A 25791-nucleotide genomic window follows, 5' to 3' on the forward strand; every position below is an offset into this window, starting at 1 on the left:
TAGAGAGAGGAGACAGTATGGAAATGAAGATTTTCAGTTTTACATAATAATCTAGTAACATCTAGTCGTGTGTGTGTATGTACTGTTTTGGGAAGGATGACAGGCAAACTGCTATAGTGAAAAAGTGGCGAGGTTAAACTGAGGGTTCCTTCATTTCCCTGTGCATTGCCTTCAATATTATTTTTTAATTGTTTGAGTCAAACAGCTCCAAGCTTTTTCACCCAGAAAAATAGTCTGCAGTCTGCAAGATCTGACTGAAGACTGGGATGAGAATAGAGAAATGGGAGTTGAATTTTATGGCTTGACTTTATTTACCCAATAACTATCCCTTTGGAAGCTTTTGTTCTTTACAAAAATAGGTTATTTCAGTAAGTCTAAATAATGCACAGAAATTCCCATCATTTATCAAATGGTTTATAAGTTCAGCTGCATCTGCATACATTTGAGCTGATATATTAAAAATAATGAATAGCATAACTTATGTTTAAAGTATAGGTCTTAAGCATTAGGAACCAGAGTACTTATTAGGTGGGGTGGTATTTGACTCAAAAATGTTCCATTATGCAAAGTAGCGCTTATAAAAATGATAGTCATTTTTAAAAGGTATTTAGAGAGGAAAAGCATGAAGATATAACTTAGGTATTTAAGGTGTCCAAAATTCTAATAGAGAAAATTGGTCATTAGCATACTGACTTGTTAGGTAGTTAACTCTCTAGCTTACATTGTAAGTCCTACATTAGTGATATTCTAAGATGTACTTGCTGTAGAATACAGTGTTGCAGGAGCAAAAGTCCACAGTACCCTGTTTAGTAAATTTTAGAGTACATTGATTTTTGCTTTGAAGTGAGGGTGCATTTATATATCATTTTACACCTAAATGAAGGTATATTTTATAAATGAGGGAATTTTGTAATTATTTGGAAACATTTTATGGTAGTTTTTTCCCTTAGAACCACATTTTACAAAGTGTATTTTATTTTTTCCCAGGTTTATTGATACACAATTGACATATAACAAAAACAGTGTATTTTATATTGTTGGTGTCTTACATTCCATTATATATAATAATTGTCTTTTAAGTATACATATCAATATATAAGAATTGTAAAGATACTAGAATCTCAACCAGTTTTGAGGTTCTAATGTTAAGCCAGTGATATGGGTTGGTAAGTACTATGGCATCTTGAAGACTACTTCCAATTAATTTTATCTCTTTTATGATAGGGATGGCCCAGCTGAAAATGTGGGAAGCAATTAATGTTAATTATCCAGACATCAGTGAAAATTTTGACAAATTCCAGTATATATTTTCTATAAGAATGTTAGGAAGATGAACTCAAACATATTAAAAGATATTCTGCTATGCTCTATTAATATTTAGCCTGTGGATGGTTTCCTACAGATGATATCATTAAACTGGAACATTATTGTACTTTATTTAGTAAATAGAATGAAAAGCTTACAGAAGGTACTGATTCATGACATCAGTATGGGAGAAATTGGTGGTGTTAACAGAATGGAAGACTCTGAATTAACTGTAGAAGATTTGGTCTGAAACATCAATAAGTGTATTAGTATGTTGAACTTGTATAATTGTTTCTATAAAGAATTGAGGTCTAGCACTCACCCTGCTTGGGGTGCTGGGGGTTTGGGGGTCTGGGCAGCTCATTTAGATTATATCAAGGATATGTTGTTCTTATAAGGGTTAATATTACTTTGGGATAAACTATTGATATATAAGTATTGAGAAATAATTCTGTTAGTCTCCGGGGAAATTCAGGGGAAATGGGTTAGAAAAAGATACCTCTAAGAAAAATTTTTAAAAATTGAAATGGTTTGATTTAAACAGAAGAATCAAGCGATTGAGTTATAAGAAAAGGTACCAGCTGTCCCCCTTTTCTGTGAACAGAGAGTAAGAATAAATGAGTATCAGAGTGGAAGCAGGTTGGTCATTGTATTAGTACCAGAAAGAAAAAGAGGAACCTATTCTTAGGAATTTTGAATAAGTACATAATTGCACCTGGTAATAACTATGTACTCAATTCATAAATATTGAATGTCTTCCATAGGAAGGTCTAATGTTAGGTATTGATTCCTGTTTGAAGCCAAGAAGCGAAGGACTAAATATACAGTACCCTTCCTAGTTCTCTTTCACGAAAGTGGTTAGCAGGCTGAGTGAGACTTCTTGAGAAATGGAAAAACTTGTGTGGTATCTATTCCATGAGGTGAATATATCAATGTTACATACAGTCAAGAATAGAATGGTTCTATAGAGTTCGACACTCTTTGATGTCAATTAAACTGACCTTCCTATTGAAGTCTCTTTTGCATATTCCTTAAGAAATGTCAAGAGAAGCAAGAGAAGGTTAGTAATGCGGCTTATATTTTCTTTGTCATTATTTACAGTGTATTATGTACATAGTGTAATCTGTCAGCCAACTTTAATTTCATAAGCTATTCATTGTGTTTAAACAGTGCCTTTCTTCTATTAAATATTTATGGCAGTCTTTGAGAAGAATACATTAAAATGGCAGGTGGGGGTTGTTTTAAACATTTCCTTGATTGAAGGCAAGGGACCCCCTTGTGAATTTATAGTTTGCTTTCAAAGAAAAGTTCACAATGTCTGATAATAACCCAAGGAAGCTAGAATTCCACCAATTCCCAGCACTGTGATTTCAAAAAGCAATGGCTGCAAACAGTCTTCATGCTTCAGCACCTTCCATTTTGAAATTGTTTGCAAGGGCAGTGAAGAATGATGAACAAAAACATTTACAGTTGTATTGCCTATTAATAATTCAATAGGAATGCACCTATTTTACATTAATATTACTTTTTCATTGATTTTTATCCACAGTAACAAAGATAAGTGGAAAATCAAATTTTTGACCTATGTTGGACAAGAAGTTGTGTCCTAAACTCTAGAATTCTGCAACTTAAAGGATACTCTGGGAGTCTTGTCCTTGGTTTCCTGAAGGAGGGATGTGCCCTTTTGCTTTACTATTTTCTATTTGCCTTGGTAGCTGATAAGCCTGAATGATTATTTATTGGAAAAACACTTTTTTTTTTTTGCCTTCGAGAATGATGTCTTCTAGGTTAAACTTGGAAGAACTATCTATCTTTAATTACATTACTGTCTTTAGTAGTCATGATAAAATTTGTCCTCTGTAATAAGAGCTTTGCTGAATATAAAAACGAATTCTGTGAATTTTTATGAAAATCTTAGAAGGTTATTTATTAACTGTCTCATCTGTCTGTTGATAATTGAGATGCTCTCTCCTTAACCACTCTTACTGTTTCTAAGGGAACAGCCTACGTTTGATGTAAAAGGGTAATGACTGTTTCTGAAAACAAGTTATTTTAGTTCATCCAACTACTTCATTAATGTTTGGTGAGAGCTTTGAAAGTTTCTAGTTGGAGAGAAATTATGACTCTTGTTCTACTTAAGTCACTTCCTAATCATTAGTAGCCATCCTTGGTTGATAAAGTGATTATTTACAACTAGCAGAAAGTATGGGCATGTGTGGGTACCATGGACAGTCTGGTAATTTCAGAGTTCTTTTTAATTTGTATCTTTCAAGTAGTTAATTGACAGTTATTTAGTGCGGATGTTAGGCAACTGATTTTCTAGTGGTAAAAATTGTGTATCTTAATTTCTTTTTAATGGTTTATTATGTGTATGGTCTCTGGCATCATATTTTTAATATATAATTGAAGAATTCTTCCATACATGTGCTTTCAGGCATCTTTGAATCCCCTGAAATAGCAAGCTAAATATTGTGTGTGGCTTATTTCTGGAAAGGGATCCATAACTTCCACCATGTCAAAGGCAATCTCTAACCCAGAAGATTTGAGCTAAGTAGCCTATTCTAATTTTCTTATTTTCCAGATGAAGAAAGGAAGAGCCAGCAAAGTCAAATGACTTATTTAAAGCTCTTATTAAAGAGCTTCATTTAAAATCCTTTCTCCCACCTAGACTGTCCCTGAGGTTTCCCTATTTTAAAAGTTACATGCGAAAAACCTGGAATTGAAAAAAATTATGGATCTTTTCCATACAAAAGTCTATTCAACCCACGATACATATGAGCTAGAGACCTGGACTTATAATACTTCTATGATCCTGTTTTGAATTGCATCTGAACTTAAAGTTATTATTTGCAGAAGACAGCCAGTGTTGATTCCATTATTGTAAGAGGAAGTAATGCCTCCTCCCCTGCCTAATTTTAACCTTATACAGTGGGAATTTAGCTTCTCCTTCTTCTGATGTCTTATTGAATAAATCTTGCTAGTTCCCAGATAATAAGGAGGATTCCCAGTAGACCCTGGAAAGATCCTCACTTAAAGGCCCCAGCTTAGTGAGATGGCCTTCCTGTGAGGATGGTGACAACATATGGTTTTAATACATGCAACCACTCATTTGTTGGGTTTTCTTTGGGGATACTCCTGGTCTTCTTGGGGCGAGGGCACATAGAGATATTATCCCATTCTTTCTGGTATTAAAGCCTCACTTAAGGGCAAGGATACTAGTTACCAGTGCAGCACAGTGTAGGAGAAGGTGGAGGAGAGAGTCCCAAGGAGCAGAGATGGTCCCCATTCAGAGCCACAATCGGGAAAGTCACGTAGAGTCAAGAAGGAAGTGGGATGGGGATGTTCTGACAAGGGCAGCTACTCACAAGGAAGGAATGATAGCAGACTGATGTTTCCTGTTTAATCTTAATCCTGTTTTTTAATAGTCTTTCTGTAGCAGTGATTTTTATGTCAGCAGCCGTGATTTTTGCTTTGTTTTTGGCCTTTCTTTAACATTCATAATCATCAAAATAAGGTTTTTGGGGTTTGATTTGTAGCAGGCAGGGCATGGGCTAGATTTATTATTTTTAATTTTTGCTGGCTCACACCAGCCCTCACTGAAAATCTACCCCTGTCCACCTCAGCAGTCGCTGGCACCTGTGTTCTTCTACATGGGCAGGTAGGCTGCTGATGGCCCCTTCCCGCACATCATTCATTCAAGGACCAACTCACATCAGTGTCTCCCATCCCATTTGGACCAGAAAATATACAAGGAAAAAAGGCTAGAGATTTAGTGCACTTTTATTTAAAAAAAAAAAAAGTGTCAGCTCCTGGCTTATGATGTAAGCACTTGTTTAAATATTCTAAAACAGTATTTTCTTTTTCTTCTCTAATTTTAACTTGTCTTCATAAAGTTCATTTCAAAAAATTTATCAAGGTGGTTTGCATTTTCCAGATCAAAAGTGTCAGTAATTTCTGGACTTCTTTCTTGACCAAAAAGTGCCAAGAAAAGCTGCATTAAAACAACAAATCTAATTTTAAGAGCACTTCATGTGTTAAAAAGCAGACTCAAACCAAACTAATGAAAGCTATTTAAGAGAAGTCAGTTGAAGTGGTTCTAAGCACTTATTTCATTGCTTTCTTAACTCCTTGACTGTTAACACTATAAACGTGAATTTGAGAAAAATTAACTTGTTTTTGAACTCTATAAAAAGTATTTTTTTTCTTTTAATTAACTTTATTGTTTTTAAAGCCCAGCATCAAGCTCTATTTCTGTGCTTGGGTAGTTCCCATTTGCAAATGGGGCCATTTCTGCATATAGGTCTGAACAGACTGTGCCACAATTATCCTTTTTATTGTAACTTGACTGTCAAATAAGTAGTTTTCTTCTCCAAATGGAAATTCAGAGTAACTCAAATGCCTTCGTAAACGTATTGTCATTTCCAATTTCCAAAGGCAATGGCCCCTGATCCAGCAAACGAAACCTGCATTGAGACCTGAAATGGACCCAGAATGCCTTGTTACTTTGGTATTTCATATAATAGTAACGTTTCTAGTATTTGTTGTCTACTCTGTGGCAGCCAGAGTGGGAATTGCTTTGTATGGATTATTTCATTTATCTTTACATCGCCCCTGTGAGGTGTGGATATAATTATCTTCAAATCACACCTGAGGAAACGTGTGCTCTGAGTTTTGGAGCTGACTTTACCCAAGGCTTTCTTGTTTAGTTGCTCAGTCATATCCATCTCCTTTGTGACCCTGTCGACTGTAGCCCACCAGGCTCTTCCTTGTCCATGGGATTCTCCAGGCATGAATACTGGAGTGGGTTGCCATTTCCTTCTCCAGGGAATCTTCCCAACCCAGGGATCGAACCTGCATCTCCTACCCAGCTGGCAAATGGTAGAGCCAGAATTCTAAACCAGGTTGACTCAAAAGCTCCTGTAACGTGATCATCTGTGCTGTACTGATACCCAGGGATGTATATTTGTGTGTGTGTTTCTAGTGATAATTCATCTTGGAAGCCTCTTCAGTTTAGAGGAGTAACTATACAAAGTAGTTGGCCTTGTTGGCTTTAGGTCCTGTGCTGAGTTCTTTACTGGAAAATTTGCCATCATTGAATTGTCACAATCCAATGTTGCTGTGCCCACTTTACAAACAACACAGAAGATTTTAATGTGGTCATTGTCACTGACTAGTAAGAGGCCATCCTAGGACATTAAAACCTGGTCTTTCTTACAAATATCATATGATGTCACTTGTATGTGGAATCTAAAAAAAACAAATTTGTAAATAAGTTCTTTTTCTTTTTTTTGTAGATTCCACATACAGACTCAGGCTTAGAGAACGAACTTACGGTTACCAGGAGGGAAGCATAAGGGGAAAGGGGAGGTTGAGAGTTTGGGATTGACATGTATACACTGCTATAATTAGAATTTGTAGTCAGCAAGGACCTGTACTGTATAGCACAGGCAACTCTGCTCAATAATCTGTAATAACCTAAATTGGAAAAGAATATGAAAATGAATAGATACATGTCTGTGTATGACTGAATCACTTCTGTCTACACCTGAAACTAACACAGCATTGTTAATCAACTATGCTACAATATGAGTAAAAATTAAAAAAGAAAAAACCTGTTCTTTCTCCACACAAAACTATTTTTCTATTTCTGGATTTTCTATTTCTGTACTATTGGACAAGCTACACAAAAGGATTAAAGTACAGACGTAGGGGGGTTTGTTTGTTTTGTTTTAGTGTGTGGTGGTTATTTGTCTCTGTGGGATCTAATCATCTTCAGAACACTTTCTAAAGAATTGTTTCCTAACTACAGAAATTTTGGAAAATTTTGTTATTTAAGAAATGCATCCTTTCCACAAAGGTTAAATATTTGAATCATTTCCCTGCTTTCTGCCCCATTGCTTTTCTTCCTTTAGCAAATATTAGTTAAGTAGTTATTATGTGCTATGTTCATTGTATGAAGGGCTGAGAGCACCTAAGTGAATGAAACCACTGTGACCTTTAAGAACTTCCAGGTGCTTTTTGAGCGACTACTGTGTACTGCTTACTTTGAGGTTTACAAGTAGAGTAAAGCTCCTTAAGATCAGGGGATTGGTTTTCCAATATAGGTTATCTTTTTTATTTTTTTTTTCATATAGGTTATCTTTACATGTTTAATATGCATCTCAAAACACTGAGATCTTATTCTGCATTTTAGCTCCCACATCTAACCATGAAATCTGGCCATTGTCTTCTCTCTCTCTATTCTGTGTTGCTTCTAATTGTGGTGGGAAACCTGTTCATCAGGGTGACACAAGAACTATTTGCAAACTCTTGTTAAGAATCGAGAGCCTATAATCCTTTTGGGGATCAATAATTGGGAAGTATGAAATCAGTGTGTTAACTGATTTCAGGGAGGAAATTTTAAAAGTCTTGGAAAGATTGTTTTTAAAGAATTTTGATAATATATTTAATTGTTGTTGCTGTATACTTCCATGAAGCCTAACCCCGGGTGTTTCTCTAGGTGTGGTTATCAGTATCAGCAGAATACCTAGATTTAGATAGACATCACCCAGATGTACTTCAGTAGAATTTTACCCCCCATGCTTGAATTTTTAAGATGCTTTGTAAGTGATTCTTAAGCACAGTAGCACTTGAATTCTCTTTTCTTTTTTATTTTGTATGTATTTAAGCAGAAGCAACTCTAGTTTGAGTAAAACAGAAATCACAGAGGGATACTTAGTGACTTGTGAGCCCTAAAGAAAGCCTTACTAGGTGTCCGTATGCCTTCTGGCCCAAAGATGTGCCTTCCTTAACAGATGGTTGTTTCTTCAAAGGTTCTAAGTAGGGTGAGGCCAGAATTCCGCAACACCAGATTCCAGAGCTTTGAAAACTCCCATTTCTCAAAGAATCTAATTTCCTAACCAACACCAAAAATATTCCCTTAAAAAAATGGAGGGGGAATTTTTTTTTTTCCTGCTTAGTTCCAAAGAGACCTCTTTTTCTGATGAATTCATGTAATCCTCACAGACTCCTCCCAGGAAACAGTGTTAACTTTGTTATATCCTTGCTACAGATCAGACTCTCTACTAGATATTTTTGTGTTATTGAACAGTTAGGTGAGATGGTTATTATTTATTCTTACATCCTAGTTAAATAACTAGCCCAAAGATACCAAGTTAATCAGCAAAGATTTTAGGAATGAAACCGCAGTTAGCTGAATTGCACAACCCTCTTCCTAAGGCAAGAACAATGGAAGACAGAGCTTCCCATTCTGAGCCCCACACAGAAATTCCCATACGATGAAGCCAACATCTTTCCGAGCTTCGCAGCAGATTAGTACTGAGTGAAAGGACTTTCTTCATCTCCCCTGAAAGAGAGTCACCCTCTTTCTGAATTTAAGTATTTACCTTACTCACGAGACTATAGTGTCATAGTGTCCTTTGCCTCAGGACAGTAAGATAATTGTTTTAGTTTTAAGGGTCTTTCCTTTTGGCTGTTACAGGTTTAGAATAAACAGAAGTTATGTTTTAGTAAACAATATTATACAGCCAAATAGGTGACATTGTCCTAGTAAAAGCTGGATGAGAGTTGAATTTAAGACAGTGATGAGACATTTTTGAACTAAAACCAGAGACTCAAAATTAAGACTGTCTCTGCAACTGTAACTTTAGCACATTTGACTGAATGTTATAATGTATTCACTGTAAAGTCTAGAAGCCTTATAAATATATGACTGGCAGTTGCCTTAGGCAGAAATCTTTTACTGATGCAATGAGATAAAAGTAATTAAGCTACATGTAGACTGATGGGTAATTAAATCCATGTGAAGCATTTTGTAACTAATTGCTATGTTCTAATCACAGATTGCTTTCTATTTGTCAAGGTAAGTGTATATAATTACACAGTCCTTATTTTCTTTAATCTGAAATCATCCCAGTTGGATGAATATTTTTAAGCACTGAATCTTAGACTATATTCGGTACATTTCTTGCATAAAGATAATTTGCATATTTTGTCATTTGAGGGCCTTTTATAATAAAATAGCTGTTAGGGTCACTGACGGCAATTCTGTGGTCAGTAGAGATTTCTGCAATCTAGGTTCATTGTTCGTTTTTATTTCTTTTAATAGTAAAGCTGGTTTGTTATTTGGTGAAACTGGTAATGTTCAAAGCATCATGCGCACTGTGGTGCTGATCACAATCGTTTGAAAAGACCAAGGGTCAGTACGTGGTGTGAAAGAATTTCAGTCAAAAATGGAACTAGAGGAGGTGAAGTGGAAGATCTCAGAAGGATGGAATTTATCTGAGAGAATGATTTCCTATGAATATCTGATTTACAGAAGACGGAGTCATATCTCTTGTATGTTTTTGTTTGGTCGCTAAGTTCTGTCTGATTCTTTGCGACCCCACGGACTGTAGCCTGCTAGGCTTCTCTGTTCATGGGATTCTCCAGGCAATTATACTGCAGTGGGTTGGCATTTCCTCCTCTGTGAGATCGTCTTGACCTAGGGATTGAACCCAGGTCTCCTACATTGCAGGCAGATTCTTTACCTGCTGAGCCATCATCGAGGAAAGCCCCTTTTTGTTGCTAATGACTATTAGCAACAGTCTATTGCTATAGTATGGCCACATTGTAGTATGGCCACATTGTAGTATGGCCATATAGTATGGCCGTATTATACTATAATACGGCTATCTACAATATGACTATTAATAGCCTTGTAATTTATAATAAATATTCTTTACCTTTGGTCTCCTCTGGTATCTGTTGTGCAAGTCATGGTTTCAAGATGAAATGTAATATATCTGATAAAAAGCCAGATGCTTTCCCCCCTTGTCCTACCCACTGTTTTTCCTCCAGTTGTTCAAGTTGCCCTGTGTGCATGCGGTTTGGACTCCTGCTGCACACCAGACCCTCCCCTGCCCTCTCTATGGAAGAGAGTGTCCGCAGCGTCCCAGTGATGGGATCTGCTCCTTATCAGTCATAAGTGTTATGTTGATTCCTTTACACCACAGTTTCTTGTCCTCTAGATTCCCCTTTGTATTAGTGCTTATATAATAATAAATATAGTTGTGATATGTTTTATCTTTGTTATGTGCTGTGCTGTGCTTAGTTGCTCAGTCATGTCTGACTGTTTGCGACCCCATGGACTATAGCCCGCCAGGCTCCTCTGCCCATGGGATTCTCCAGGCAAGAATACTGGAATGGGTTGCCAGGTCCTCCTCCAGGGGATCCTCCCAACCCAGGGATTGAGCCCAGGTACATCTCAGTTTAATACCTCAGAAACATGGAATATTCCTTCCATTGCATGTTGACATTATCATTTTCACATCTCCCTGGCCTACTCCTTAGGATTATTTACAAGATAGATAATATCTTATAAATATGTAACTTAAAAATATTCTGTGCATTTACTTTTAAATTCTCTTTCATAAATGTGTCATCCATTTTGTTTATAAGTGCCCTAAGAAACTGGCAAACGTCACCAGGACTCAGTGGTGACTTCTTAATAAGTACTACTCTGTGATGTTAATGGCAATAGTAAGACCTGTTTCAAAAGCCAGACTTGTCACTTCTAATAGCAAATAAGTATGTAACATTTTTCTTCTTTATGTTATGTGTGAAGCTTTTAATTTGAAGACAAATTCTTCAGATTTGGTTCATTTGATGGTATTTTTTTAAAAAAATAAGGTGATAATTTTTAGAAGCATCCTGACATTAGCTACTTTAAATCAGGAAGTTGTACTCTTTGCTAAGGGAAATGGGTTCTTGATTTGCATTGTTTTTATGGGAGAATGGTGTTTAAACCCAAGGTCACTAGTTGTGCTGACTGCTTCTGGCTTATCATCTTCTGGCTTGATCTTTGACATTTCAAATGCGTGGAGGTTTATGGAACTGAATAAAGTGTACTTCTGTATAAAGTGATGATCTTCAAATGATTCTCTAGTGGAACTCTTTTTTCCCATTAAAATAATGCTGTTTTCTTCATTTCAAAAGGAAAATATTAACTTAATTCATAGAAGTATCTCAATTGTCAGTATTTTTCAGAGAACTTTTTCTCATTGTTTTGATGTCTACCCTTTACTTGACTGAATGTATGAAAGATGACAAATTAATTCCTAAATAGAAAACATGTATTAACTGAGGCTCAAATAATTTATTATGATTATTTTATAGTCTTTGATTTTTTCCTGTTAAATGTATATTTTAAGTATTTTTTTGATTGTGCAGTTTTTACTATAATGAGAAAAGCATTTTTTTACATTTTTAAAATTTTTAATTGGAGGATAATTGCTTTACAGTATTGTGTTGGTTTCTGCCATACAGCATCTCAAATCAATCATAACTATATATATTCCCTCCTAGAAGCTTCCGCCCAGCCCCCCCCATATTTATATTTTGTATTCTGTTTGAAATACTGTGACTTTCTTCTGTTCCTGCCGCTTAAACCTGAGACCTGCATTTGTAGGCTCCTAGTTTAGTCCCCCATGTTCTCACCCCCAAGTCGTCATCTCCTTCTCTAGCACTTTGTGTGTTCCTTTCTTCCTGTCCTTTTATTAATTGAGTAACTAAATCAACAAATATACATTGGATGCTCATGAAGTCTCAGGCAGTGGTCTGTATTACAGGAGATGCATTAGTGAAGAAAACGGGTGAAAATCTCAGTCTTGTTGGGGGTGGGGAAGAGCGAAAATACACTATAAACATAATTCGAAGTAAGCTATTGTGTGTTAGACATTTTTCTCCATATTTCCTTCTGCTGGCTTCTCCCTCCTGTGCTATTCACCGAGTTACCAGGGATACTTTTGGAGATTTTAAGAATAAATAGAGAGTGAAAGAGACCCTCTCTAGGACCTCAGCTTAATCCTCAGCCAGTTGAAGTCACATGAGATAACACAAAAGAACTAAGAAATTTCAGAATACAGAATAAATCCCTCCCCTCACACACACACAAAGGGTTTTTTATTTTTTAAAGAATATTTAAGTAAACCCATTTGAAATATTGAGACTGGATTTCCTGGCTCTTCCAGACTTAATAGAGGTAAAATAAAGCATTTAAAAAACGTAACCAACTTACTTATTTTTAAAAAAAATTTAACAAAATGACTTTGCTGCAGTTGGCTGAGTTTGGTCCAGTGCAGTTACCACAAGTACTCTGATTTCTTTTTAAATCATTTCTGCATAGTTAGAAAGTATTATAATGTATTGACTGCAGGAATGGAGGAGGAGAAGGTAGAGAGTTCCTTGTAATGGTTTCATGCAGGGGAATTGAGAAAAGGCAAAATTATTATTAAGTTAACATGAATGTTTGATATTTCAAACAAAAATGAATGGGTGATATTTCATTTTTCACAAAGAAGAAAAGTTGTGTATATCAGCCTCAAAAATTAGGAGCTTTTTAAAGGATTTCTACTCAACTGATTTGTTGGTTAATAACAAGTGAGTCACTTACCTCACTCATGGTCTGTGTTTCCTCATTTTTAAATTATGAGCTAAATAATGGCTTACAATTAGAGGCAATTGGTAGATCTTTGTATCAAAGTTTGGGAATACTGTTTGTAGTAATACAAAGTATGAGATGAAGTATTCAAGGAATTTTTAAGTATAGTTTTATATAGAAGAATAATCTTGCTTTTTTTAAATTGTGAACTATATGAAATGTGCATGTCAAAGATGATTTAAATATAATACACAAAATGGTTGTAGTAGAATTGGGAGTTTGCTAATGGCATTTTTACTAACTTTAATATTTTGTGAGATTTTAATACAATATAGCAACATAATCAAATAAAAATAGATATAAGTAAATGAAGTATAAAATGTATAGGGTATAACATCTTATATCTGTTGTTATTTAACTGAAATTTTTCAGTTTCTCTTGATTATTTAGAAGAAAGTCCTTTTTATTAATGAATGAAACTTCGTGTTCTTTTAGTTCTGCATTGTAGACAGTTTTATAGTCTACATAACGGTGCTGTCCAATACAAATACAATGTAAACCAAGTATGTGATTTAAAAGTTTCTAGTAGTCACATTAAGAAAAATAAAAGAAAAAACTACAGGTTAAATTTTATCAAAAGTTTTAATTAACCCAATATATCCAGAGTATTTCAACTTATAATCAACATAGAAGTTCTTATTGAGATATTTACAGTCTTTTTTTCATACTAAGTCTTCAGAATCTGTGTACTTACTGCATATCTCAATTTGAACTAATCATATTTTAAATATTCAGTATCCAAACATGGTTGGTAGTTGTCATATTGAATGGTGCAGGCTTATACTCCTAATGCATCTCATGGGTTATCTATACCGTGTTTTGATTTTCTTCAGTCAGTTCTTATTTCTAATGTTACTATAGCTTTCTTTCCTTTGCGTTCTAGTTGATACTTTTGAAGTTTCCTTCCCGACCTGGGGATCGAGTTCACGTCTCTCGTGTCTCCTGCATTTGCGGGCGGGTTGTTTACCATTAGCTCCACCTGGAATGTCTGACTCTCTGCTACCCCATGGACTGTAGCCTGTCAGGCTCTTCTGTCCATGGGGAATCTCCAGGCAAGAATACTGGGTGGGTTGCCTTGCCCTCTTCCAGGAGATCGTTCCAACCCAGGGATTGAACCCAGGTCTTCTGCATTGTAGGCAGATTCTTTACTATTTGAGCCACCAGGGAAGCCCATGGTTGCTCTAGGCTTTAAATATGCATAGTATTCTTTACAATGAATTTTCTCAGCTTTGTTTGTCTGAAGTCTTTATTTGTCCTTGGAAAAATATTTTTCTATTTTCTTTGAATAGAAAATTCTAGTTCAGTGTTTGAGTATTTTGAGGATGTTTCTCCATTACATTCTAGATTGCATGGTTCTAACAAGAAGTTTTCTGTGATTTTTATATCTATACCTGTGTATAATATCATCCTTATCCTCAATTGCTTTTAAAAGTTCCTCTTTCTTTTTAAAAAACAATCAATTTATAATATCCTTTGGTGTGGTTCTTTATTCTACTGAGACTGATTGAGTTTCTGATATTTCTAAAGTTTTTATCAAATTTGGAAAAAAATTCAGCTGTTACTTTAGGGACTCTAACTCTGCATGTGTCCGTCGGCTTACTGTTGTTCTGTTCATGCTCATACTCGGTTCTTTGTGCCTCTTTGCTTCATTTTGGTTAGTGTCTGTTACTAGATCTTTTTCTCCGGAAGTTCCAGTACAGTCTTTTAAAATTTTCTGGTGATTTTCTCATCATGTTCATATTTTTCGAACATGTGAATGACACCTGCAGTAGCTGTTTTAATGTCCTTGTCTGCTGACTTTGTCTTCTCTGTCATTTGTGACTCTATTTCATTTGATTAATGTTTTTCTCCACATCATAACCATAGTCAGTATTTTGTTATATGCATGCCTGGTAATTTTTGTTCAGATGACAGGCATTTTGAAAATTATTTTGAATTTTGCTGTGTTCTTTTTGGACTTTGTCCTATTTTAGAGTTAAATAGTTTGAAATTAGCTTTATTCATTTTTTGAGGCTGTCTTTCTTCAGGTCTATTAGCATAGGTCTAGAGCAGCTATGGGGCTTCCCTGGTGGCTGAGGAAGTCGAGAATATGCCTCCATTGTGGGAGATCTGGGTTTGATCCCTGGGTCAGGAAGATTCCCTGGAGAAGGAACTGGCAACCCTCTCCAGTATTCTTCCCAGAAGAATCCCATGGACAGAGGAGCCTGGTGGGCTATAGCTCATAGGGTCTCAGAGTTGGACTCAATGGAGCAACTAACACACATAGAGCAGCTTTTAGTTTAACACAAATTTTTTCTCTGCCCCTAAGGTGGTTATGGAGAAGGCAATGGCACCCCACTCCAGTACTCTTGCCTGGAAAATCCCATGGATGGAGGAGCCTGGTAGGCTGCAGTCCATGGGGTCGCTAAGAGTTGGACACGACTGAGGGACTTCACTTTCACTTTTCACTTTCCTGCAGTGGAGAAGGAAATGGCAGCCCACTCCAGTGTTCTTGCCTGGAGAATCCCAGGGACAGAGGAACCTGGTGGGCTTCCACCTTTGGGGTCGCACAGAGTCGGACACGACTGAAGCGGCTTAGCAGCAGCAGCAGCAGCAAGGTGGTTAATCTTGTAAGGAGTCTATCCAGTGATTTGTGTACTCAAGTCTTTCTTTTGGCTTGTAGGAACAGACTGTTCCTGGTCCTTTGTGACTTCAAGGAGTTGTTTGTCTTACTGCTTTTCTGTGATTCTTAACCCAACTTTGGGGTTTAATTTTTCCTCCCATGCATTCTCAGTGAGAAGCTTGAGGGGAGCCATCTGCTATTCTTTGGAACTCTATCTCTGTACATCTTTCTCATCGATGATATTTGTGCCTGTAAAGGTAGCTCTCTGAACTCCAGTTTCCATCTCCTCATTTTGGCAAGATCACCAGGCTCTATTTGCTTCTCTTTTTTTTGTGCTGTGGACTAGAAAATGCCACCAGGCAGTAAGACGGACAGTTACAGGACTCACCTTATGTGTTTCTCTCAAAAATCATAGTCCTGGACTGCCTTCTGGTCCTCGTCTGATGATTGCTGTTTTATATATTTTGTCAAAATTTCTAGTTGTTTATAGCATTAAGGCAATTCTTGTTATGGTTAATCCTTCATGTGTAGAAATGAAAGCCCTCACAGTATTTCTTTTTAATTAAAATTATTTGCTGTCATTAACATGGCCAGAGTCCACAGTTCATACTGGATATTGCACGTTGTTCTACGGAAACAGATTGTTGGTGGATATAATTTTGATTAGCATAGACTAGTCAAGCTACAGAGCTAGGCTTTGGCATATATGTTATTCTATTATAATATATATTAAAAACTTTTATTAATATGTGCACATGTTTATGGTGCTTTGTTCTTAGAAATTTTAAATTGAAGAGTAGTTGATTATGAAAATCAGACCTTCCTATTCTGATTCATCTTCTTCTCCAGGCCCAACCACCAACTTCTCCATACAACTTCCAGACATTTAGATATGTTTTTGTCCTAAAATTGTACTGTAACATTTCATTATATAGAAATAGCACTCACCTCTTCCTCCCACATTTTTTAAATTTTACTCAGCAGAAAACATAAATATCTTCTGATCTCTGTGATATTACACCTGGAAAGGGCACAAGTAATGCTTCCTGACTATTTTAACTAGCCCATTTTTTGGTCAGTTGCCAGTTAAAAAAGAGTAAAACTGACCTCAGCTATTCTGTTTATCATAATAGTTACTTGGTGTGTGGGTAATAGATTTTTGAGCACGAGCCTCTTTGTCCTTTCTTTTTCCCTGCCACACAAGAAAGGATTCTATTTTACTTATTCTTATCTGTCCCTCTTCCTGAAGTCATTGTAGTGGTTGAGCATCTTTGAAGACTCTGAGTTTGTGGCACTTGTTGGTTTGTTGGATGTTAGCCTAAGTGATGCTCAGTGATGGGGTGATAGCATTATAACCAGTAGTAGTGCTTAGGCTCTGTTGGATGGGAGGAAGAAGAAAAAGGAACAGATATATAAGGATGATACCACTTTCTTTTTCTCTTGGTGCTCCCAACTAGAAAGCATAAATGTGTTTCTGGTCTTGGGTTTTTTGCTTGTTTCTATTTAAATACATGAGTTTTGTTTCATACATTTTGGTCAATTGTAATAAATTCCCTTCTTCAGAAAAAACAGTGAAAGAAAGCAATTTGACAAAGCCTGGACAGTGGCATTTCCTGTTAGTTCTTGTCCTGGCCCTTCTTATGTGCCAAATCTAGAGAGTTGAGAATTCCCAAACTGTTTGGGATATTTTTGATCATAGGTTTGAGAGTATCTTAAAACCTGGAGTTATTGAGAGCTTTCGCTAGCAATTATAATATCCAGCTTGCATATCCATTGCATACAATAGTTAATAGGTTATGGATATGTAATATTTACTCTCTTAGCTCCGCCCAGTGAGCTTGAGCCTCACTGTTGTCACCCGTGGCTCCCATTTTGCAATTTTTTTTTTCCCAGCACACATCCCTTACCCATTGTGCCCAACCACACTGACAGCTTTGTGCTCCCTTGGGAACTGTAGAAGTGCTTGTGCTGGGTCTTTGCACTTACAGTGCGTTTGCTGCAAGCACTCTTCCTTCAGATTGCTGGTCTACCGGGCTTGCTACTTGGTTCATTCAGATTTCAAGTCATCCTGAGTTGTCCTCACTATTTGCTGTCGACAATGACTGCATCCTTTCCCAACCACTGTATCACTTGTTCCTCTATTCCTGCTTTCAGACATTTTATTAGCAGTTATTTTTACTTGACAACATATTCTTTATCTCAGTTTATTGTCTCTCACTTGAATACATTTCTTAAGGGCAGAGACCTATCTCTAGATCTGAAACAGTGTCTGGCACATAGTCTGGCAGATATTTGCTAGAAGAAGGATGAGTGAAAGAATGATTGAATGAATGAATGATGTATTTGTAATAAGATACCTGCTCGATGCACCTTCAGGCTGAATATAAGAAACTACTAGAAAATAGAAAACTCTGTTTGCTGTTTAAATACTTGAAATATTAATAAGCTTTATATTTAAAGTCAAAGTTCCCTGATTCTAACTACAGAATTTCTGATCCTATTTGACTGTATGTTTGGTGGAGTTCACTTATGAGAAAGACATTTAGGATCAAAAAATGTTAGTCAAAAAAGCATTCTGTTTATAAATATTTTTGTAATGATTATATGTAATAATTACATAAAATTATTCTGTAATAATTTAAGTTCTCTTTGTTCCTCATTCTTTAATTGAGTTCAGTAGCCAAAATAACACCAAATCTTTTTAGTTTCCTTTACCCTCTAAACTCTTCTGTAGCTCTTCTGGTTTGTCTTGGAATCCAGATAAATTTCTGCCCATCACTGTGATCAGCTCATATTAATCTTCTCTGAGACTAGGTCCTGCATTACAGGTGTCTGTTCTTTCCTCCTCCTACTTCCTTTTTTATCTATACTGTTTGGACTGCTGGGAGTGGAGCCTGCTGTAATTTAAAAAAGAAACAAAAACAAAATAACATCTCTCCCTACATCCTATTGAAACACCAGAGGGTCCTTCATAGACACGGCTGTCTGTATTCTCTCTAGGGGTATTTAAAAAGCCCCGTGTATGGAGCAGAACACACTAGTATTAAGAGGATAAACTTAATCTGCCTTATTGAGGCTTATTGCAGATTTTTGGAGACTGAGGAGTCAGATGCCTTATTTTTAGAAAACGTGTCATCCTTTTGTGGTGTTTAGTTTGGTTTTAGCTTTCCATTATTTCCAAATTCTTACGGAAGTGTGGAAATAAACAATTTTTATATGATTATGACCTTTTAAAAGGAATTAAGTAGGTTGTTGTTTTTTTTTTTAGCAGCAACATTGTCAATCTATTCCAACAGTTCTTTTTTTTCTGTGTATGACTGCAGTCAGATGTCAGTGTACCCTGGAAATACTGTCTCTTTGTTAACTCTTATTGTTAAAGCACTTAAAAAGATCATTTTAAAGTTTAGTAAATTTGTGGATAATTGATCCGTCTGAATTTACATGCACATGGGAAGTTTTACCTCTAAGTAAAAAGATGGTTTGTAGTCACTTGTCATGGTATCCTGTAACCACTATCTGGTAATAAAGAACTCTAAGTAAGGATTGCTTACAAGTTAAACTATGCAACAAATGTGAAGTATTCAAGTTGCATTTTCATAGTGTCCAAAGAAAAGTGGTTTTGATATTTTCTCATTGCCTAGTGCAGAACCCGGTGCATTACTGTGTACACTCTGCGTGTATCCATGTGTATACATATATGTTTATATATACCTATGTGGGGACAAGGAATAGTACTTTCAAATGTTAACTGAATTCAACTTAATTACTCATTTTTATTGAACACAATCTTATTAATTAAATTGATTGGAACTGAAGTTTATTGAGGGCTTCCTGTGTGCTAAGGCACCATAATAGGTCCTCGGCATAAGTGTATTAGGAAGATTTTGCATCTCTGAGCAGAAGATTCTTCCATCCTCTCAGGAGAGACAAGCAGTTAAACCTGTAATTATAATGCATTGTGGTATGAAATTTTGTACAAGATGCTGGGAAGCACAGGAGAGGAGCATCTCAATTAGCCTGGTTGGTCAGCAAAGTTTCCTGGAAGGGGTGTTCGTTATGCAAGAAGAGTGAAGTGTATTTTAGACAGAGAGAACAGTGTGTGCCAAAGCATTGAGTTCTGACCACAGAGTTCTCCAGTGTTCCTCTTGCCTGATGTAGTGGTTGTATTGTGAGAATGTGAGGGAGAATATTCTTGATCTTAGAAGCTATATGCTGACATATGTAGAGGTAAAGTACCCTAATGTCTGCAGCTAATTCTCAGACGGTTCAGGAAGAAAGTTGTATTTGTGGATGTGGAGAAAGTGTTCACAAATGTGACAAGATGTCATTCTTGACTCTGGGTGAAAGAGGAATATGCGTTTGTTGTACTGCTCTTGAAAATTTTCTTGAAATTCAGCACTGTTCAAAATAAAAACAGGGCAAAAACCTTCAGGCCACTAATAAACCTTTTTTAAAGTTTACAAAAACAGTATAAACATAATTGAAAAATTAGCTCACCAATAACTATCTTCTTTGGTGGCCTGTTTAGGTATTTGTCCATGATAAATCATTGTTCTATAAAAGATAGCCTTGATTAGATCTGCTGTGATGCTTCTTTAATAAAAGTGTTACTTAAGCCCTTTTTATCTCAATGGAAACGTAAGATCGCTGAGTGTCTAATAGTAGGATTAGAAAGGACGAAAGGAGTTATATTGTCCAATTCACTCTTAAATGAATTAGCTAAATAAGTAGAAGGCTACCTGTGTGTATTATTACTTAGAAATGTTGCCACTGAAGCAATTTTCATGACCTTTCATATGATTAAACGGAGGGCCATATTCAATTCTGAATTTTCTTTAAGATAGTTTTTTAAGAAGAAAGAGCCCATAAAAGTCTAGTTCATATACACTGTGACCCTTAAAAGAGAGAATGGGGAATTAAGAGCAGAGAATGGAATGCAGACTCTCTGTCTATGGGATTTTTCAGGCAAGAGTGGTGGAGTGGGTGGTCATTTCCTTCTCTAGGGGATCTTCCCGATCCAGGGATCAAACCCGGGTCTCCTGGGTCTCATGCATGGCAGGCCGATTCTTTACCAGCGGAGCCATCAGGGAAGCCAAATAAAGACAACAAATAATGTATATTTAATTCATATTTCCCACGCGCCTATATTCCCTACATGGAGGAGAAAATGGAGCATGAAGGCTGGGATGGATGGTGAGAAAGATTGGGGAGCGGAATTGTAGGAGAAAGGGAAGGGCACGGCTGGCAGTGGGGAGCACAAGACACGGGGAGGCAATGCGTCTTCTGAGGAAGGAAGGTGTAGCGGATTGTGAGGTGATTTTTTTCAGTATAAAAGTATAGTTGATTTACAATGTTGTGTTAGTTTCTGGTGTACAGCAAAGTGATTCAGTTATACCTGTGTGTGTATGTGTGTGTGTGTGTGTGTGTGTGTGTGTGTATTCCTTTTCAAATTCTTTTCCATTGTGGTTCATAGCAGTATATTGAATATAGTTCCCTGTGCTATATAGTAAGCCCTTGCTGTTTATTTTATGTATAATAGTTTGTATCTGCTAGTCCCAACTTTCTGCTTTATCCCTCCCTCCAGTATCTTTCTCCTTTGGAAACTGTACGTTTGTTTTCTATGTCTGTGAGTCTGTTTTGTAAACAAGGTCGTTTGTGTCTTACTCTAAGTTCCAAGTATAAGTGATATCATATGATATTTGTCTTTCTCTGTCTGACTTACTTCACTTAGTATTATCATCTCTAGGTCCATACATGTTACTGCAGATGGCATTTTGTTCTTTTTTATGATTGATATTCCATCGTATATATGTACCCCGTCTTTATCCGCTCACCTGCCAATGAACACACAAAGGTTGCTTCCATGTCTTGGCTGTGGTAAATAGTGCCGCAGTGAACAGAAGAGTGCATGAATCTTTCAAGTTATAGTTTTTTTCTGGATATGTATGCCCAGAAGTGAAATTGCTGGGTCATATGGCAACTCTGTTTTTGTACCAGTCTACATCCCTACCAATAGTGTAGGAGGATTCTTTTTTCTGCATGAGGTGGGTTTTTTGATATTATGTTTAGTTGATGTTGATTTTCTTACCATATAGTGCTAAGAAAACATCACAATTTGCAGTTTTTATATTGGTATAGTCTCTATTTTTAGAGACTACTCATATGGAATAACTGAAACAACTCATGATGGTGGAAATTTTTCCCAGTGATAAAGCATGAGCTACCAGAGAAATATCACTTCTCTGATCAGATGAAATCAATCATCACCCATATTTTAATTTATTACAATGAAGCTCATACACAGGAAAATTTATAGTGAGTCATAGTCTTTTGGAATTGAGTTTTGGCAAAGTTTGTTTTTTCAGAAAGGATTTTCTTTATTTTGAGACTGTGTTACTGAGAACATTATCTTTCTTTTACTATTAACTTTTTATTTCTTCTACTTTTTCCATCCTCTGTCATCTCAAATTACTGTGGAGCAGAGATCAAAATCCAACTGTTAATGTTGCTCTGTCTTCAGGGGAAAGAGCATTTCAGCTATAAGCTGATCTGTAATTACTTGGGTAAAATGATAATAAATTCCAATAACTAAACTTTTTAAAGAATTTTCTTTTATAAGATGCATTTCCTTTCTTCCTGGTATCTGCTTTCTTTAAAACCAAAATTAATACATCCAAAGGATGATAGATAATGTTATGAATCTAGTGTTTATTAGGAAAGTCAGATAGACAGTAAGGAACATGAACAAAAGTCATTTTTAGGAAAAAAAAGTAAGATATCTCCATGGATGCTTAAAAAAGACTCATTCTTGTCTCTTGAGTTTCTACCCACCACTTTCTTTTTATGCATGTATTTATTATTATAAATATGGAAGGATTTATTGGTGAGTCACTTCTCTTATCTCAGTTCTTCGTGCCTCCGACTCTCTTTCATTTCCATGTTTGTTTTTCTGACATGTATCGATATTAGTTAAAATCTGTGTTGCAGTGTAGACTGGCTCTGTGTCACTGGGGTTACCTCATATGCACTTCAGGCCCCTCAGATTGCCCTTGATTTTCGTTTCTCAGGCTGTGTTCCGCCAGCATCCACCCCTGTCCACCATCACCGATAGGGATGTATATGAAGTTCCCAGGGTGTCTGTCAGTGCCCCCTCACCAACGCCTGAGTAATAGCCAGTTTCAGGTCACAGAAGTCTAATGATGAATCCATATCTGTCATGAGCTGGAAGAGCTGCAGGGCGCATAGTAGGTAAGGGCCTAATAAATGTTTGATGGACAAATAAAGAAATGAATGTGCAAAGGAATAGAGCTCATAACTGAAGTCCTTGAGGAATGAAGCTGTTTAGGCAAGCACTTCTGTCCATAAGTATAGCCAATTAAGTGTGCAGCTCGAAGCATGCATGCATCCCAATATCCATCAATGATTTCAGACTGCAGCCTTGGGTTTCCCTGGTGAATTCATATGCAAGCTGACCTGACCGGAACTGCTTGCACTATGAATAATCACAAGGCTTCCCAGAGGGCAGGGTTTCAGTGGCAGGGATTCCGCACCACAGAGCTTCACCTTTGCTATGAAATGGCTTTGTGTGTCCTAACGGTGGGAGGCACTCTCATTAGAATGAATGCTTGAAAGGTCACCTTCCAAAACCTGAACTTTCTGATATAAAGAGCAAAATCATCTTTGACAAAGTTGGGAATTGAATGAGCAAGGCACAGTTCTCCTCAAGTCCAAGGACTTCGTATTTTGCACATGTTTTCTCATTTCATTGTGTTTTATACCAGGTTGCTATTATATCAAGCATTTTAGCAGCCTTGATCTTGGAGGCATGGAGACCATTATTCCTGTTGTTGCTGACTTACTGCTACAGCTGCTTCCTCTTTCTGTGATTTAATTTGAAGCTTCAGCCCACCAGGGGGCTGTTGGTCCCCACCTATGCAGACTGAAGAGCTGGCTGCTGTTTTCCGCATGGCTATTATTTCCACCCTATTCATAGTGATTTTTCCCCTTCTATATTCATCTAGCAAACAGCAAGGCACTGTTCCAGGAACTTGCTCTCTCTACATAAGGCATAACATGGAACCATTTGGATGGAAAAATTATAAATTAAAATTATTCTGTTCATTTTAAAATATTCATATTGTGTTGCTCAAATGCCAGTAACTGGAAAATCATGGATAATGTCCTGTTTTTATAACCTCTTTCAGAGTGTTTTAAAATCCGTTTTTGTTGTTACTTAGCCATCTCTTTTCCTGGAGTGGATTTTGTGATAAGATTTAAAAAAAAAAAAAGGTTGTATGAGTCCAGTGTCTGATGGCATATGTTATGTTAAAATACAGATGATACCACTAATTACAACCAGTTTTTTTCAACAGAAAAACACTCTGTGTACAGAGGTTATTTATAAAATTATAGAACCACAAAGATAGCCTGTGGATATGCCAGATTATTTACTTTGAGGATAAAACTTTTTATTAAATGATTAAAACTAAGCAAATGTTTATTAATTTCTGAAACAACATATTTAAGAAAAGACATATTCATAACATTACGGATTTTCAAATATGAGGTGTTAGAAATGTTTAAAAAACATCTCTGACTTTTAAAATGAAACTTGTTTTTAAATCTCTTCTTTAATTTGGGGAAACTAAATTTTATTTCTATCCTTGTGTTTTCCATGTTGTCTGGATGTGGGTGAGGATGTGCTTGTCTGAGAAAGAGAATCAAGTGGGGAAGAGTTAATATGTTTTTATGTCGGTTGATTGTTGATAAAGTAAATATATCTCTTCTTCTAATGGAAAGAGCTGTGATTGGAGAGCATAACTTCATGTATATTTTTCCACCTCTGTGTAACACATTAAAGAGAGTGAGGATCTTTCTTTTTTGCTTCTTTTTTCTGTTAAAGTTCACATTCACATAGAAACCGTATGTTTTATTTGTTGTCTCTCTTGGCTGGGAATATTTAAGTGTATTTTTTAGATTCTTCTGTCAACCAAAGACAATTTAAAATTTTAATTTTTCAGTCTCTTCCTAGAAACTTCTGCTTTTGGTTCAGGCTGTAGTATTTGTTTGTGTGCCTTGTGTGTGCATCAAGTTTCTTCAGAAGCAACAAACCACATTAGCCTGAGCAAGTTTCACAGTCCCTTCTCACTGTCTGTTTCTGCCTTGTGAATCATTTGGCCTTATAAAACAGGCTAATCCTTTCATTGAGTAAGCCTTCAGAAACATTCTGTGCACCCTACAAACTTGGGTGGCTCTTGCTAACTCTGCTTTATTTATTTTAAATAATACTAGGTAATCCCAAAGTATTTCCTTTCAATTTTTGGAAGACTGTTATTGCAAGCGGTAATGTTTGAAGTCAGGATCCTTTATAACAACAGTAGCAAGGAAACGTAGATACATTTTCCTAAAGTCCAACTGATGGAAAATAGGATGCAGTCTGTCCTATTTTTAGTAAACAGGTTTTCCCACACAGATGCTTAGTTCCTACAGCGACCAGCTTCTTTGAATGCAGCAATACAAGGCACTCTATTCTTAATTGAATAAAGAAAACAAATTGGCATAGTTACTGCCGGAGAAGTGGGTACCTCATGATGAATAATTTGTGAGTCCAACTTTAACTACACTTGACATTTTTCCTTAGGTCGCTGACAGACTGATTAGTGAGTTAACTGCTGATGGTACCTATTCTGTGGAGGGACTCTTTCAGTTCTGGGGCTTATGCTGTTCAATCAACTAGGTATCCTCTGTGATGGGACTAAAGCCTCAGTCTTGATCAAAGGGCTTTGGAGGAAGCATGGTTGAACTGATTGGCTGTGAATGTTAATCACTCCATAGGACGCACTGATAATTTACAGCATTGTTGTAACTCTCTGGTGTTCATAAAATGAACTTAATAACCCAGTGCCACCATGGGATAAGCTGCTTTTTCTCTGCAATTGAATACCCAGACTTTCCTGCATAATAGTGTTGAAAAAACCTGCATTAAAAAGAGTGAGCAGCTGTATGATGAAGGAAACGGCTCTGCAACAGATTTGTTAATTATCTCCTTTGATTCGCAGAGGGTGTTTGTGAGATATGGTTGACCAGTGAAGACACGGGGGCTTACGGCAGAGATATTGGCTCCAGCCTCCCGGCCCTGCTGTGGAAGCTGGTTGAAGTGATTCCTGAGGGAGCGATGCTGAGGCTGGGCATGACCAATCCACCCTATATTTTAGAGCACCTGGAGGTAAGGAAAAGCAGCTCATTTCCATGCTGACACAGACCTGAACCAACCCAGGCAGCGTGGCGGCAGCCTCAGCACCATCCCACGAGTTCCCTTTAAGACCACTTTCACATTTCTTTTGTGGTCCCACATTACCAAGAATGAATTGGGAATTTCAAGTCCCCTTTGTCATTCTGCACATCT

The 25791-nt window shown here is 36.7% G+C and overlaps 1 protein-coding gene across 3 annotated transcripts in view; it reads left to right on the forward strand.

Annotated features, from left to right (window-relative positions):
• The window catches only part of CDKAL1 (CDK5 regulatory subunit associated protein 1 like 1), a 608612-nt gene that overhangs the window by 345757 nt on the left and 237064 nt on the right, over nucleotides 1-25791 (forward strand). For all 3 annotated transcript variants that reach the window (XM_052648580.1, XM_052648579.1, XM_052648581.1), the window contains one exon: nucleotides 25445-25611. In XM_052648580.1, coding sequence (XP_052504540.1) covers nucleotides 25445-25611 — 167 coding nt within the window. The remainder of the gene's footprint in view (nucleotides 1-25444; nucleotides 25612-25791) is intronic.

This window comes from Budorcas taxicolor, chromosome 11 (genome assembly GCF_023091745.1).
Source record: "Budorcas taxicolor isolate Tak-1 chromosome 11, Takin1.1, whole genome shotgun sequence".
Lineage (NCBI taxonomy): Eukaryota > Metazoa > Chordata > Mammalia > Artiodactyla > Bovidae > Budorcas > Budorcas taxicolor.